The 17,335-nt window shown below is 33.0% G+C and overlaps 2 protein-coding genes across 2 annotated transcripts; both read left to right on the top strand.

Annotated features, from left to right (window-relative positions):
• The first annotated feature begins 354 nt into the window (after positions 1 to 354).
• On the top strand, positions 355 to 4,906 carry LOC115965422 (NKAP family protein CG6066). The gene is made up of 8 exons (XM_031084640.1): positions 355 to 1,131; positions 1,891 to 2,046; positions 2,286 to 2,384; positions 2,519 to 2,620; positions 2,733 to 2,855; positions 3,747 to 3,884; positions 4,031 to 4,354; positions 4,510 to 4,906. Exons 1-8 carry the CDS (start codon positions 586 to 588, stop codon positions 4,804 to 4,806), a joined length of 1,785 nt encoding a protein of 594 aa, XP_030940500.1. The 5' UTR covers positions 355 to 585; the 3' UTR covers positions 4,807 to 4,906.
• A 6,339-nt stretch (positions 4,907 to 11,245) lies between these two features.
• LOC115965421 (lysine histidine transporter 1-like) lies at positions 11,246 to 14,658 on the top strand. The gene is made up of 7 exons (XM_031084638.1): positions 11,246 to 11,686; positions 12,161 to 12,544; positions 12,901 to 13,294; positions 13,571 to 13,676; positions 13,895 to 13,986; positions 14,066 to 14,134; positions 14,259 to 14,658. Exons 1-7 carry the CDS (start codon positions 11,508 to 11,510, stop codon positions 14,355 to 14,357), a joined length of 1,323 nt encoding a protein of 440 aa, XP_030940498.1. The 5' UTR covers positions 11,246 to 11,507; the 3' UTR covers positions 14,358 to 14,658.
• Positions 14,659 to 17,335: the final 2,677 nt, after the last annotated feature.

Below are 17,335 nucleotides of genomic sequence, written 5' to 3'. Positions count from 1 at the left end.
TGTCTATAACGGAAGCTCTTAAATCTCACTCTTTTTCTCATGTAAGGCGGCAGGACAATTTTGTGGCCTATGCTTTAGTTAGGAGAGTAAGAAGTTATTTTCCTTAATTGGTCTGATTGAAAAATGTTCCACTAAATATGCTGCTTGCTGCTCGAAAACTTAATTTAAAATGAATATTTAAGGCGTTCGTCTAACGCCGTCGCAATAGACGACAATGGACCCAGCTGACAAATAAGTACTTAAGCTACCATTAAACGTTCAAATGGCAATGTCGTAATATGGAGCGAAAATCAGACCCATTACAGTCCAATCAAGTCTCTTCCCTCTTCTCCAACAATAACAGCTCCGTTTAATTCAAATTTTTCCACATGTTCGATCTCTCCGCCAAATCAAATATTAGTTATAACATTAAAATTTTAAGCCTCTCTCTCTCTCTCTCTAAAACTTCAACTTCAAAAGCCTCTCTCTCTCTCTCTCTAAAATTGGATTCAAATTAAATGCTCGAATTCTCTGATTTTATTTATTTATTTAATTCTAAAAAACCCTAAAATCACTGTAATTTATGGTTTTTGATTCCTATCTGTAATGGCGACATCGGCGTTCAAATCCACGACGAAGAGAACTTCGATAGGAGCTGCCACGTCATCTTCCACCGATGACTCCGCCGCCGCCGCCTCCAACCGCAGCTCCTCGGCCGCAGCTCGCCTCCGCCGCTCTCGCAGCCTCAGCCGATTCTCTCGCCCGAGCTACTCTGGACGCGATGCCTTCGACGACGACGTCGTGGTTCCGGCGCCGAGAGGGAAGTTCGTCAACACGACGCGTGGCTCCGGGTTCCCGGAGATCAGCCTCGACGACCTCGCCATCGAGTTTTTCGACTCCTCCGGCGATCGGGGACGCTCTTCGGCTAAGAGAATCTCCGATGACGTTACCGGAGATTTGAAATCTTCGTCTTCGTCGGCGTCGCAGAGGCGAGGGAGGTCGGTGTCGAGGCAGAGCGCGAGAGCTGCGAGTGGCGGAGATGGGAGGGGCAGTGTGTGTAATAATTCCGGCGGAGGAAGGGTAGTTTCGGAAAGTAATCCGAGACGACGTCGCTCCGTTTCGGTGGTTCGGTATCAGATTAGCGATTCGGAGGTGAAATTTTCATTCTTTTGGAATTTGAAATTGAATGATTTCATTTTTATCATTGATTAATTTCTAGCTTCACAATTACATGCTTTGGTTTGAGTTAATTTTCTGTGGTTTTATATACATTGATACACAGTTATATAATGTGTACACATAATTGTCTTTGCTTGAAAATTTACTGCAAATAATGTGATGTGCAAAATGGGGTTAGTTTACTATAATGGTTATCGGGTACATCCGAATGAGTGACAATTACGATATTATGGTTTTCGTTTTATGATTATTGTTCTTTATCATCAGTACAAGATGCCAATGGCTTTTTTTTATTTTATTTTATTTTATATGTGGGCGTGATTTGATCTCATGTCAAGTATTGAAGGGCAAGAGTTGAGCTATCTAGTACTCATAATATGTTGTGGATTCATAGTTATTAGGATAATGAGGTGATAAGTTATAGGCTTTGGCCTCCTCTCTTAATGTAATTATGAGAATTTACTGTTGCATTGGGATGCTTTTCTTTGAGAAACATATAATGGGTTTTTTTTTACAACCTATGTATATATGCTCTTTGCTATCGAAAATGATGAATTGTTTTAAGGACGTTTACGGAATACCTGGTAGCAAGTTTCATGGACAAATAGTTTTATTGGTGGCAAGGTTATATATTATCATTATTGCTTTGCTAATCAAGAGCGTGCATTTCTTCCTAGCTATGGGTGAAGGTGGAGAAAATATCTGACTTGTTTATGGTTTTTTAAACAACAGAGTGATCTAGACCATTCTCAGAATTCAAGCAATCGTGCTAATCCGAAGAGCGTTGGTAGTGGAAACAAACAGACGCGACCAGCAGTTTCAAATCAAAGACAAGTATTGAGAAGGTCTTTTAGTCAAAAAGATTTGAAGTCTCATGATGGCTATTCTGTAAGATTCTTTCTTCTCTTATGGCTTGTAGTGTTATTACTCTTGTTTATCTATGTTGAAAATGGTGGGGAGAAAAAAGGGCTTGGAGTTTTATAATAAAGATGTTTACAAACAGGTTCTGATTCTTGGGTATAGAGCTGTATATACCTATATTTTAAATCCTATTTAATATTATTTAAAGATTTTCTCATCAGACTTGATCTGAGTTGAATTTAAAACTATGTCCATGGATCTTTCAGAGCCAGTCTTCAGTCCTTACTGATGATGAAGGAAGGGATGGTCGTTCCAGTAGAAGTGGGATTGAGAAGACAATACGGGCAGTTTATGCACAAAAGAAGGTTGATTATTTTGCATAAAATGGCAGTAATACAATAACGTCAGTCAGTTGTATATTTTTACCTAGACCAAAAGGGAAAATAAAATTGTATTTTTATGTCAGCTACTAACTGTTCTCATCCTTTTCACCCATCAGGCCGAGCACCCTTCTGAGGATGATGTTAACGGTGGACTGTATGCAGTAATGAGAAATGAACTTAGAAATGCTGTGGAGGAGATCAAAATGGAACTTGAACAAGTCAGTAACTTTAGTGTGGTGTAGAACTTGTCAATATGTCTTTAGTTGTGAATTTGGTTGAATCTTTGTTATGTTTACAGAAACTTACTAGTGCTCCTTGCAAGTTATGCAGGCAATGGAGAAAAAAAAAACCTCCTCTGATTCAGCAAGTGGGGATTGCATGCAGTCCAATGATTCTGATGTTCTTCAGGCCGTCTCTTCAATCAGAAGGAATTACTCCACCAAATTGGGGCAGGTATTTCAATCTATTTTAATGGTGATTGGTAACTTCACCCCTTGGTGTAGTACTCTTGTATATATGAAAAGAAACCATTGGAAACTCTTTCTTTCATTGTTTTTGACCTGCAAAATCTTTCCAGCTCTCACTTATGGGGTATTGCTGCATGTATCCTTTTGTCAGTTTATGAAAATTATATCTTGTTAATTTTTTGACATAAACATGTTATCTTGCTGGATGTTTGATTTTAATTTACAGCTTTCTAAGCTTGTGTTGCAGTATTTTGATCATTTGTGGGTTGTCCATTAATTAGCCGTAACTGGTATTTAGGATGGTTTGTTGTGTGTTTTATGAATGTTAAATCTTGTTAATTTATTGACATATATATGTTATCTTGTTGAATGTTTGAATAAATTGGCACAACTTTCTAAGCTTGAGTTGCAGTGTTTTGATCATCTGTGGAACTAATTGGGAAAGTAATACTGGTTTTTCCCAACTTTCTAACTGTTAAACTGATGCCTTCATTCAATGTGTTTTAGTAAGTCGTGAAACTAAACTGCTTTATGTATCAGCTTTGTTAAACTGAAGCCGTAATTCGATTTGTCTTTTAGTAAGTTGTGAAGTCAAACTGCTTTATTTATCAGGGTTGCCTTTGACATGAAAAAGAGCCAATTAAATTACTTTTTAACTAGCTAATGAAGACAACACATGATGTCTGTTATTCAGGGCAGATAATTATCATACACACACACACACACATCAGCCATTTTCTTTGGGTTCTATAGTATGGAATTGCTTGTTAGAGAATATATAATTTGATTTGAGTGTTGCATCCAACAAGTTGCTCTTGAGACTCATCTTTTGAAGAAATTTCTGAATACTGATGGATCTTATTATGTGACTTCACAGTCAGAGAAGCATAAACAAGATCTCTTGGCTAAAAGAGTATTGGAGGAGCAACGTGGTAGGGAGCTGTCTAAGATTGTGAAGGAAATGCTTCCTGATACAAAGAAAAATGCTGTAGAAAAACCTGCACGAGCCAGAAGGGTACTCTCTTTTGCACTGTAGTAGGGTTGCATTTATGTCTCAAGTCTTTTGACAGTAGTTTGATTGTTTCAAAATAATATTCCTCTCTTCTGTGGGTAAAATTTATAGACTTTATTAACTTTTTTACTTGATATATGTTTTGCCAGAGGAGTAATGACCGAAGTAGGATGTCAAAGCGATTGACTGAGGAGGCAGAGAAGTATATTGAGGACTTCATTTCTAATGTTGAAGATACAACAGACATTTCATCTCTTGACGGAGAAAGGAGTGATACTAGCTCATCTATAGGAGTAATTGTAAAGCCAGAAACTCTTTATAGTCCGGCAGTATATAATTCTCTTCCTGTTGAAATGGATGGGGTTGTACTGCCTTGGTTACAGTGGGAAACTAGTAATGAAGGTACTCCTCAATCATGCAAGAGTAAGGCGGAGCCTCCTATGACTCCAAATACATTACGCAATGCAGCTCAGGTAATCTCTAAATACACAACTAAGCATAGTAACATGCAATTCTTACTTCATAGGCCACAGAAAAAATGTTTAATTTTAAAATCCATTCCTAAAACTTTCCTTTTTCTGTATCTTTAATCATCATTCGACTCATTTCTTTGAAATGCATATTATAGGGAGTGTATACTGCACAAGACCAAAGTAATTGTTCTACCAGCAGTCGTGGGAGTTGGAGCCCTGGAGTTATTGTCAACCTGTCAATGAACATAGAAGAAGATACAGGTAGAAAATTTGGAGAACCTGTTAATTATCGTAGCCAATCTTGTTCTGGTGAATCGAGAGGGGGGTTATGGCTTGACATGGATGATTACCTCAAGCCTCAAAGCACTGAAGAATTTATCATTGAAAGGTGGAAGCAAAAAGAGAGAATTAGTTCAGGCAGTCTTCTGCTTTGTAATCACATGTTTTTTTAGCTATAATCCCTTTTTGAAGGTTTTGTACCCCACATTTAGACTACAGTAATTACTTCTTACTCTGTATAGATAACTTGTTTTTAGTATCTTTTTATTTTTATTTTTAAAAGTAGCTGTAGACGTTCATCTTAGAAAAGTGCTTAGTGCACTAACTGATCCTTTCTATCATAGTTTAGTTGTGTTGTATACCATTAATTATCTTATTATGCTTTGGATATATGTATCCTCTCTTATGGCCTGTTTGGAAGTTTAGAGAGGGAGGAGAGTAGAGGGGAATGGTTATCCTCCACTTTGTTTGGATGTTTTTAAAATTAGTAAAGGGGAAGGGAGTAATTAGTCTTTCCTCTTATTTGGATGATTTAAAAATTAGGAAGGAGAGGAGAGAAAATGATTTAAATAGACAAATTGATTTTTATTTGAAAATGGACTTGCAACATCGGTCTATGCTTAATTTGTTAAATTAAATAATTATTTAATCAACATTCTCATTTCATCAAATACCACTAATAATAATATAAAACTACTATTAACTATTATTCCCATAAAAATAATAATATTAATTTTTATTACCTCAAAAAAAATTATAATAAAAAATCAAAAACTTCTCCCAATTTCCTCAACTTTCTCGAGAAACAAACAATTTCCACAGTTTCTCACTCCCTAAACACCCATGGCAGCACAGTAGCCACCTTCAACCCCAAAACCTAAGCCTACAAATCCCAAGACCACCGATTCACCTCCCCACCAATCCTAGCCTCTCTCTCACCTCTTTCCTCTTCCAAAACTTCCCCACATAGCCTCGCTCTCATCGACGCCGATTCCAACGAAATCCTAACCTTTTGCCAGCTCAAACTCTAGGTCTCCAAGCTCGCCCACTCTCTGCTCCATCTCAACGTTCACACAAACGATGTCGTCCTCATCGTTGTTGAGAAATCAATGATTTCGAAGAAGATGAACGTCGACTCGTTTGGATTGGAGATGGAATCGGAATCAGATTTGGAGGAGAGTGGTTTTGGTGGCGCTGGGATCACTGATGAGGTTATGGCTTTCGCGAGGAATATCGGGATGCATCCAGAGACGTGGTTGGATTTTCCGATTAATGAAGAAGAAGACTTGGACGGTATCTGCGTTCTTTTTTTTTTTTCTTCTTTAGATTCAAATCAGCAACCAAAAAGTCAATGCTTAAATTTTCTCATGAAACAAACAAGATTATTTATATAATTAATTTGTAATTTTGTTAATTTAGAAAGGGTAAATTGGAGAATTCATTTGGTTAATAATTTATCTACTTTACTCTCCCTCCAAATCTCTCCAATTTGAGGGAATTAAAAATGAGGGGTTAGAGGTGGTTGAAACCCCTCCAAATCCCTCTTCCTCATTCCTTAAAAAACTTTCAAACAAGGTAATTGAATTACTCTCTCTCTACTCTACTCCCCCTCATTTTTTTAACATCCAAACAAGCCATTAATGTGTGGATTTTGAAGCTGTGTGAGATCAACACATTGTGAGAGAAATGATGTATGTAACTACATATCCATTGCATAAGATACTTTCTTGTATAATAAGTTGCTTTAAAGGTCAGTGTACTAACTAGCATTTATGCATTCTTTTGCTTTGTAAAGATTTTCATTAGTTCTAATTTAAAAGCATGACAAATCTCATTGCTTTGAGGCTAAGTTATAATATTTGTTTGCTATAACTAGGGGTGGCAATTTTTATCTATATCTATGAATCAGTCTATTACTCATCTTATTTGGATAAGTTTTAACCCAACTCATTTGAGTATTTGAGTTAAAAGGATAAAGACCCATTTGGTTAATTAATTAGATGGATCTAAATGGATAAATCCACTAATATTCACTAAACTTATCTAAAATTTAAAATTAAATAAACCCACTAATACCCACTAAACCTTCTAAAATCTAAAACTTAAATAAATCTCACTCTCCCTCAAATTTTCTTAGTAACCAAACACTTTCCCAAACAATAAGTGTCATGGCCCATTTAGCGCCAATTGTTTAGCACCTCAGATTTTCTCACTATGTGGAGATGATGAAGTGGACACACAAACACTTCCCTCAGATCTCTAAACATTTTCCCAGAGAGAGAGAGAGAGAGAGAGAGAGAATTCAATTCTTTCAAGCCCTAAAATTTTTCAAAGAACGAAGAGAAGCCCTAGCTTTTTCAGAGTTAGCCATGGACAACGAGAATCGAGCAACGATGTCGTCTTCTTCTTTGTCGAATTCGAGTGCGTTCTCCTTCGTATCCAAAGGTTGGCGAGAGGTTCGTGACTTGGCAGACGCGGATATCCAACTCATGCGCCACCGAGCCAACTCGTTCAAGAACTTAGCGACGTCGTTCCACTGAGAGCTCGAGAATTTCTTCAACTCGGCTACAACTTCGTTTTCTGTGCCGGCGATACGAAGATCGATTTCGTGAAGAGGCTCCAGCCGAAGCTTTCGGAGTTCAGACGGGCGTACTTGTCTCCAGATTTCAGCAAGAAAGTTTTGGAAAAGTGGACTCCCGAGAGTTTTGGGGGGAGTGGAAGAGTGAGGTTGAAGGAGATGAAGCAGCACAGAGAAAAAAAAGTTTCTCTCTGTGTGGCTGAGAAATGAATTTTGTGAAGGGGAAATGAAAGGAAAGGATAGGAAAATTGATTTTTGAACTTTTTAATTTTTGTTTTTAAAGTTTTTAACCGGTTATTTATTTATTTGGGTCATATTGGGTTAAATGGACGGGTTATTAATTAAATGGATTGAGCGGGTAATGGATAATTAATTTATATATAAACGGATCATAAATGGATAAATGGATAATTACACACCCAATCCATTTATGACCCAACCCGCACATTTGCCGCCCTTAGCTATAACCCAATGATTTTTGTTTAGTCAAAGAGTACAATTTTGGGAAGGGAATAACAAATCTAACCTTACTGGTAAGTTGGGCTTCCACTATGGTAAAAAGTACCCATATGGTTTTCCAGTCTAAATTAGTAATCATGTTTTTTGGGTCATGAATTGTATGGTAAGTTTTTTTTTAAGATGAAATTGTATGGTAAGTTAGTACTACTAAATAAACAATCCTAAAATTTCCTCACTAGTAAATAAAAGAGGGGAAAAAAATCTTTGAATAATTTTGATGAAGTTAAGAGCTTTATTATTATAATTATTTTGTTGAAGTCCTAATTTATTTTAATTAGTATTGGATAATAAATAATGATAGAGATATGTTTTATTTATTCAAATAAATGAGTTTGGATTAGGATGAGTTTTATTGATAGATTATAGGCATTAAGCTGTCAGTATTTAATTTATTTGGAAAGTCTCTTTAGGAGGTATAATCTTTGAATAATTTTGATGAAGTTAAGAGCTTTATTACTATTATTATTTTGTTAAAGTCCTAATTTATTTTAATTAGTATTGGATAATAAATAATGATAGAGATATGTTTTATTTATTCAAATAAATGAGTTTGGATTAGGATGAGTTTTATTGATAGATTATAGGCATTAAGCTGTCAGTATTTAATTTATTTGGAAAGTCTCTTTAGGAGGTATAATCTTTGAATAATTTTGATGAAGTTAAGAGCTTTATTACTATTATTATTTTGTTAAAGTCCTAATTTATTTTCATTAGTATTGGATAATAAATAATGATAGAGATATGTTTTATTTATTCAAATAAATGAGTTTGGATTAGGATGAGTTTTATTGATAGATTATAGGCATTAAGCTGTTAGTATTTAATTTATTTGGAAAGTCTCCTTAGGAGGTATAATCTTTGAATAATTTTGATGAAGTTAAGAGCTTTATTACTATTATTATTTTGTTAAAGTCCTAATTTATTTTAATTAGTATTGGATACTAAATAATGATAGAGATATGTTTTATTTATTCAAATAAATGAGTTTGGATTAGGATGAGTTTTATTGATAGATTATAGGCATTAAGCTGTTAGTATTTAATTTATTTGGAAAGTCTCTTTAGGAGGTATAATCTTTGAATAATTTTGATGAAGTTAAGAGCTTTATTACTATTATTATTTTGTTAAAGTCCTAATTTATTTTAATTAGTATTGGATAATAAATAATGATTGAGATATGTTTTATTTATTCAAATAAATGAGTTTGGATTAGGATGAGTTTTATTGATAGATTATAGGCATTAAGCTGTTAGTATTTGCCAACGGGAGCTTGGCTCAGCTGGGTATGATTCGTTCGATTTACCTAATACGCTCAGGTTCGATTCCTGCTACCAGTAAGAGTCCGTTGGTGGGCATCACATCCCTAAGCGTGTGTGCTCTGCCCAGGGGTTTAATATAACCATAAACACTCCCCCTTTTTTTTGTCTCAAAAAAAAGTTGTTAGTATTTAATTTATTTGGAAAGTCTCTTTAGGAGGTATTAGTTCCCTACAAGTAAACCAAAAATAAAAAATAAAAATTTGTTCATATTTGTCTTTGTTTGTTTCACTGTTCTTATACATGGCATCAAGTGCCTGCCATGCCTTTTTAAGCCAAATGTCAATCACGCAAGTGTTACCCAAAACTTCAAAGAGTTGGTTTCTTTGGTTGAAACAATTTGCTCATACACACATTTTGTGTCTATACTGGTATACCCAATTACTCAAACAGTCAGACCTCAAAACTACCTGATTTTTTTTTTTTTTTTTTGCACTAGATTTTAGGAGTTTTTACATTTTACACGAAGATGCTTGACTAATTCCATCAACAACTCAGATTCTCAGAATCATAACCGACTTTGGTCTACAATTCAAATAGATCCATCTAAAAGTTCAAACAAATATTAGTACAAATATAAAAGTATATTTAATGTTATATTATTGAAAGCCTTTTAAATTAGGATACTAGAGGATTAAGATCCTCTAAAATTCTTCTAAAAAAAAAAAAAAATCCTCTAAAGTTTGTAGGTAACTCCATGTTCCTAAATTTTATCCATTCATTTTGAAATGAGAAGATTAAAATTTATTTTTAAAAAATAATTTTGATTATATATCACTATTTTGATATATGTTTATATTATTTATTTATGATGTCACAAAATTCAATCAATTTATTTTAAAATATGTAGATAAAAACTTTATGAATTTAATGGTGGAGTCATATAAGAACTCTAGGGGATTATTGTGATTCTTCTCAAAAAAGAAAAAGAAAAAGAAGAGATTATTTTGATTGACAACAGATCAAATGGCTTTGAAATAGATCCATTTTTTGTCATGAAAGTTTGGCAGCTTTAGAAGTGTGCTATGCGTACATGACTTAGTCCCATGCAATTGAAGCACTTTTTTATTTTGTTTTTTTAGAAACAAACACGCACTAATTACACTCTCATTTTGTTTTATTTTTTGATCACACGATATTGAAGGACGTTTAAGTTACCTAGAAGGAAACTAACTCTTAATGTTTGCCCTTATTATACGGTATATAAGGATCTATTACAACTCCACTTTGCATTCCTTGATTTGGTGATGGGAAGACAGTCATCAAGATCTTTCACATTCTTTGATACTTCCTCATCTGGATTCTGAGGCTCCATGTTTTGTTTTTTTTTTGTTGTGTAATAGATTCTTCCGATTCAAGATTTTGGAATTTGGGAATTTCAGTAATTACGGGCTTGTTTGGTATGAGGATTTAAATATAGTTTTTTGTTTTTAAAATTATAAAATGGTGGGTCCCATGCTTAAATCTATTGTTTGGTTGATTGATGTTCTCTAAATATAGTTTTAAGAAAATTGCATCATATTTTCCTAGTTTAGAATACAGCGAGGATGTTTGTAGGATACTGAAAATATTTTTAATGGCATAATTGTAAATAAATTAAAAATAGTGGATCTATAGATTTGTCCAAACTCTTCTATCTCTAAAATTAAGGAGCATATCTTTATCACAAAAAAATTTTCATACTTTAAATTAGAAACTTATCATTATATAAATAAATAAATAAACTAAAAAAAAAGTACATGATATGTATTCCCTTATCATTATAAAAATAAAACATAATATACAGATTTATCCAAACTCTTATATCTCTAAAATTAAGGAGCTTATTTTTATCACAAAAAAATTCTCATATTTCAGATTAGAAACTTATCATTACACCAAAAAAAAAAAAAAAGTACAAGATATCTATTCCCTTATCATTATATAAAAAATAAAAAAAATAAAAAAATTTTAATATACAGATTTGTCTAAACTATTCTATCTCTTAAAATTAAAGAGCTTATCTTTATCACAAAAAAAAATTCTCACATTTCAAATTAAAAACTTATCATTATATAAATAAATTTTTTTTAAAAAAAGTACACGATATCTATTCTCTTATCATTAAAAAAAAAATGTGATATACAAATTTCAAACGTTACTTTTTGTAAACTTAAAAAAAATTAATAATCTTAGAAATAGGAATGGCCTCCCAAATATTTTTTTTTTTTCCTCAGTATTTTGAAAATTGCTCTTAAAAGTAGAAGTCAAATACTTATAATATAAAATTTATTATTTGAAAATTAGTTTTATTTTCAATTTAAAAAAAATTGTTTTCGTATTGTTTTGAAAACAAAAACAAAAATCTTCCTTCCAAATAGGTAACGCACACTGATATTAGGTTTGGAATTATTTAATCTCTTACTATTGACTGACGCTGATATTGGATTTGTTCACAACACAACCAAAAAAACAAACAAACATGGAGCCTCAGAATCCAGGGAAGGAGGAAGTATCAAAGAATGTGAAAGATCTTGATGACTGGCTTCCCATCACCAAATCAAGGAGTGCAAAGTGGTGGTACTCTGCTTTCCACAATGTCACTGCCATGGTTGGCGCTGGAGTCCTTGGTCTCCCTTATGCCATGTCTCAACTTGGATGGTATGTCATATTTTAACTATGCAAACTATAAATGGGTTCTTGTTAGTTTAACTTGTAAAATCAAGAATTCGATTGATGTCTTGGCCTAATGTTAAAGAACAATTATCATGGAGCCAATGCTATAGACTAAAATTATATTTTTATAAATAGTTCACATGTTTCACATCAGATTCGATACATATGTATAAGTCTACATATATAAAAGTATATAAACAATCTGGTGGTAAAGAACAATTATCATGGAGCTGATGCTATAGACTCAAAATATATTTTTATGAATAGTAAACATGTTTAACATATATGATATATGATTAAAGTTTACATATATAAAGTATATAAACAATCGGGTTTATATATATAAAGGTATATAGGGTTTTAAATTTTTAAGTAGTTAGAACGTCTTCTATTTTAGTCTTGACATTATGAGATGATGATTGTGATTATGTTATTGAGGTGGGTTTGTGTGTATTTTAGGGGTCCTGGTGTTGCTGTAATGGTTTTGTCATGGATTATCACTCTGTATACCTTATGGCAAATGGTGGAAATGCACGAGATAGTACCTGGAAAGAGGTTTGACAGGTACCATGAGTTGGGTCAGCATGCTTTTGGTGAAAAGCTAGGCCTTTGGATTGTGGTGCCCCAACAACTAATGGTGGAAATTGGTGTGAACATAGTGTATATGATCACTGGTGGGAACTCCCTGAAGAAGATTCATGATATATCATGCCCTGGATGCAAATCTATCAAAACCACCTACTTCATCATGATCTTTGCATCAGTTCAATTTGTTCTTTCCCACCTCCCCAGTTTCAATTCAATCACCGGTATCTCTTTTGCCGCGGCTGCCATGTCCTTGAGGTATTATCTTCTTTTAAGAACTCATATGATTCTTGGGGTTTACTTTGAAATATGCACTTGTATCAATGAATATACTTTAAGATCATAGTAAGTAACCAACCATAAACCTTCAAAGTATCAAAGAGAATTCCACCCCAAAATCATTACTATTAAAGTTTTATTTGAGAAATGCTAAAATGTTACCTGGAAAATTTTAAAATATTATAAATCTTACTTTGAAAGTGTGTCACATCAACAATATAATAGATAAATTCCTGAATTACTTTCTTATTCCGTATTTTTAAAGTAGAAAGACTACACTTATTAAACTTATTCTTATATGCAAATGTTGACACTCTGACTAATTGTTTCCACAGTTATTCTACCATTGCTTGGGTAGCTTCAGCTAACAAAGGTGTTCAACCAGATGTGCAATATGGTCCAAGGGCTTCAACCACCACAGGAAGTGTGTTTAACTTCTTTTCTGCTTTGGGTGATGTAGCTTTTGCCTATGCTGGACATAATGTGGTCTTGGAGATCCAAGCAACCATACCTTCTACACCTGAGAAGCCCTCCAAGAAACCTATGTGGAAAGGTGTAATTGTGGCCTATATAGTGGTGGCCTTGTGTTATTTCCCTGTTTCCATGGTTGGTTATAAGGTTTTTGGAAAGGATGTTGAGGATAACATCCTGATATCGCTTGAGAAGCCCAGGTGGCTCATTGCAACCGCTAACATGTTCGTTGTTATTCATGTCATTGGTAGTTACCAGGTATGATTCAATAGGAAAATACTACTTTTATAAAGTTTGTGCATCAAGTGTTACCACAATTCATCCCTACTGATTGTTTTCAAATCTAGTTCAGTTGCCACATATGTAACTTTTTGTTTTTAGAAAATCAATGTCAGGGTTGAATTTCACGTGCAATTTTTTTTTTTCAAATAACATTCTTTAATTCATTAATTACTATATATGTTTGATATAAAGCTTCCTTGAGCAGCGTTTTTATTTCTTTTAATTAATAAACGCTATGTTTGTGCAATGTAGATTTTTGCAATGCCAGTTTTTGACATGATAGAAGCATTTTTCATTATGAAGATGAATTTCAAGCCGACTAAGTTCCTTCGTTTCCTAATACGCAATGGATATGTTGGTAAGCATTTTTCTTTACCATTGTTTTTCTTGATTGTGCTTAGTTCTCTTACTCTTTTGGAGTTTCCTCTAGTGGTTAGTTTCAACACTTGGGGGGTTCTTTCCAGATAAGCCTCATGAAGAACCTTATATTCCTTGGGGAGGCTCTACTTCAACCCCACGGAAATACCCTTTAATAAATAATGACAATTAATTGACGTTCTTCATCTTTGGGTGCAGCACTTACCATGTTCCTCGCAATTACATTCCCTTTCTTTGGTGGGCTCCTCAGTTTCTTTGGAGGATTTGCTTTTGCTCCCACAACATACTATGTATGGCACAATATCTATACTTTCTTAATGTAAGAAATTTGATAAAAGCTTTGGTTATCTAATTCTCATTGTTTTGCAGCTACCTTGCATCATGTGGTTGGCCATTTGTAAACCAAAAAGGTTTAGCTTATCTTGGTTCACAAATTGGGTATGTTAACAAGAAAATTTCTTTTTGGTCTTGCACATTTTCTTTTCTAACACCTCTATCCAGATTTTTTTTATGCCATCTGATTTGATTTGATTTTTTTTTTTTTTTGGGTTGGCAATTTCAGTTCTGCATTATAGTTGGGGTCACGTTGATGATCTTAGCCCCTATTGGTGCTCTGAGGCAGATCGTACTTCAAGCCAAGGAATACAAATTTTACTCTTGACTGCCTTTTTGGAAGGATGGTACAAAATACTTTGATGTAACAAATTGTATGCTGTGCTTGTGATGTGATATTGCATGGCTATTTGGTGGGTTTTCTTCAACCACCCACCCCCCAGAATAAAAAAAAATTTAAAAAAAAAAAATAAAGAGGAAGAAAAATGTTTGAATGTACATATGCTAATTTAGATTTTGTTGGTAGCTAGTGTGGTAATCAAGAAGACTTTATTGATGTTGTGAACCATTTGGTGTAGGATTTTAGCATAAAAAAGCTCAATATTTAAGATTTGGGCAAGTTCTGGATCCCCATGGTAACAGGCTCACCACATCAACAATAGGAATGACATATGCAATGGGGTTTAGGGTTTGATTTTATCTGCCTTAAACAATAAATAAATCCTAGGATCGAGGTGATTTACATGTCAATGGAGATTTGAGTTTTTCTCATATTTTCATGTAACCTGTTTCTATATACAGTCCTTAGGTTAGTATCCAAATGTTCTTGATCAAAAGCCAGTATCATCAATAAGCAAAACAGCCTGAATTCATATTTCTAAACAACAGAACGAGTATGAACTCTATTGACTAGTTGTGACATTCATGTAACAATAAGGACCAATCTATTTTCTATTCAATCCGTATCTCCATATAGAGTAACTTCAACTAAACTTCATTAATTTAAATGATAAGTTTTGAGTATAGAGTTACTATACTAACCATCTTATTATATAAAATGGTTCTTTGAACACATTAAATGGCTGGATATATGTATTCTGTATAGAGTAGTGATAAGATACCATTTTTTTCTTTCTCAAAAAAAAAAAAAAAAAAAAAGATACCATTTTTTCTAGTTTAGAATCTATAATAATGGGAAATTTCCTACCATTCATGCAACCATTTTATTTGTTGAAATAGTAATTTTCTATGGTTTATTGCTTGTTGTAGTAAACCTACAAAGTTTACCACTATGAGTCTATGATATTGTTTTATGACAAAATTTTATGATCCTATTTTAACCAGAAATGGTAAACAATGAACCATTTACACCTTGGCATTCCCATAAACGACAATCGTATAGATTTCGTAACAAAAATGACACATCGACTTTGGACCCAACAAAGCGGCCCACTAATTGTATCTACCTATGAAAGGCATTGATTCCACAGTGTAAGAAACTAAGGCCCATGTTCAAATTTACAATTGTTCCTAAATGAAAAACTTAAAAATTAAAAAAGTTTAAGCTAAGCTATTTCTTTTTTTCTTTTTCTTTTTTGGGTGAAATTTTATTATTGTTGTTGTTATTATTTTCTCTGTGTGCTGCTGCTGCATTGAACTAATCTAAAATCATGTATGCTTACATGATAAATGCTATTGTTCATAATAAATCTTAGGTGACAGGTTGTTATAAACTGTTATCATAGACAAAAAAAAGTAATTTTAGTGTTAAATTCAAATTAAAACCAATAACAACTTATCACCTAATATTTATTATAAAAATGTTATGAAAATATTATGAATATAATACTTCTCATGCTTATATTGGGAATATGAAGAGTTTAATAGAGAGAGACAATTCTCATTATGCACCAAACACTAGGGGGGAAAAAGGCTTATTTTATTTTATAAAAAAGGCTCATTTTTAACATTGCCATATAAACTATACTACTTTTTAAGTGATTTCTCATATTTCAGATCCTTATTTTGTGGTTCAAAAATATCCCTACACCTAATGCTTATATTAGGAATATGAAGAGTTTAATAGAGGAGGAAAGACAATCCTCTTCATGCACCAAACACTTGGGAAAAAAAAAGGCCATTTTTATATTATAAAAAAAAGGCTCCTTTTTAACATTGTCATATAATCTATACTACTATTTAAGTGGTTTCTCCTGTTTTTTATCCTCATTTTGTGATTCAAAAATACTCATACACCCAATGTTTAAACATAGATAAAATAGGACCACTCTAGTTGGCTTTCAAACTCAACTCTCACATATTTCTTCAATCACTAGAAAACTCACCCCCTTTTTTTACTTCCTTTTTTTCCCCCTTTATCAAGACTTATATGTGTCTTTTGTCTCTCTCTCTCTTTCTTTTTTTTTTTTTTTTTTCTTTTTTTTTTTAATTTGCAATTTTCTTACTAGTCTCATCACATGTGCTTTGCGCGTGCAATGGGGCTCTTTTATTTATTTTATTTTACTATTTTGGTCTAGTGTACGTGACATTAGGAATTAAGGAAACTGGAAGTCAAAAAAAAATACAAAGAAATTAAATAAAAGAAATTGGTGAGTCTTGATAAAGTAAAAAAAAAAAAAAAATTAGAACATGGTCTTGAGGGAAATATCAATGTGGATTGAGAAGATCTTTCTTTTAAAAAAAAAATTTGGATAAGTTTGTTTTGAAGACATGAATTTGTAGGAGAGTGTCTTATTTTGTAGGCATTTTAAGTGGAGTTGAAGATATATTTTTACCAAGTTGTCCTCAAGTTTGTCCCTATTGAACTTAGGATCTAGGTGTATTTCTGAACTATATAAAAGTTCAGTCCAAAGAGGGGTATCCTTATATATATACAACTACTACTACTACTACTATTTTTTTTTTATAAGACTTCTACTACTATTTAAGGGGCTTCCCTTATTTGGATTAGATTATTTTTTTCTTCTAAAATACCCTTACAACCTATGTTTAAGTACGGGCAAAACTTAAGGGTAACACTGTAAAAATATATCTCCAACAATTTAAACTACTTTTAACTTCTTTTTAAAAATTAAAAACAAGAAACCTAATATAAAAAAATCCCCACGTTCTATCAAAAAAGTTATCTACTCTGTTGTAAAAAAAAAAAAAAATATATATATATATATATATATCTGCCCACATTCCTAATTTGAAAAAAAATAAATAAACGTTCTATCCAAAAAAGCCTACTCTGGCCACTTCCTCTTTTTTTTTTTTTTTTTTTTTTTTTTTTTTTTTCAAATT

The sequence above is a fragment of the Quercus lobata genome, chromosome 10, assembly GCF_001633185.2.
Source record: "Quercus lobata isolate SW786 chromosome 10, ValleyOak3.0 Primary Assembly, whole genome shotgun sequence".
NCBI lineage: Eukaryota > Viridiplantae > Streptophyta > Magnoliopsida > Fagales > Fagaceae > Quercus > Quercus lobata.
Note: the sequence above shows the minus strand (reverse complement) of the source record. Positions and strands in the feature narration are given on the sequence as shown.

Coding starts and splice junctions, on each gene's coding strand:
- LOC115965421 (XM_031084638.1), top strand. CDS start 11,508: ATGGAGCCTCAGAATCCAGGGAAGGAGGAAGTATCAAAGAATGTGAAA. Junction 12,545..12,900: donor GCGGCTGCCATGTCCTTGAG/GTATTATCTTCT, acceptor TTGTTTCCACAG/TTATTCTACCATTGCTTGGG. Junction 13,677..13,894: donor AATACGCAATGGATATGTTG/GTAAGCATTTTT, acceptor CTTTGGGTGCAG/CACTTACCATGTTCCTCGCA.
- LOC115965422 (XM_031084640.1), top strand. CDS start 586: ATGGCGACATCGGCGTTCAAATCCACGACGAAGAGAACTTCGATAGGA. Junction 1,132..1,890: donor ATCAGATTAGCGATTCGGAG/GTGAAATTTTCA, acceptor TTTAAACAACAG/AGTGATCTAGACCATTCTCA. Junction 2,385..2,518: donor CAGTTTATGCACAAAAGAAG/GTTGATTATTTT, acceptor TTCACCCATCAG/GCCGAGCACCCTTCTGAGGA.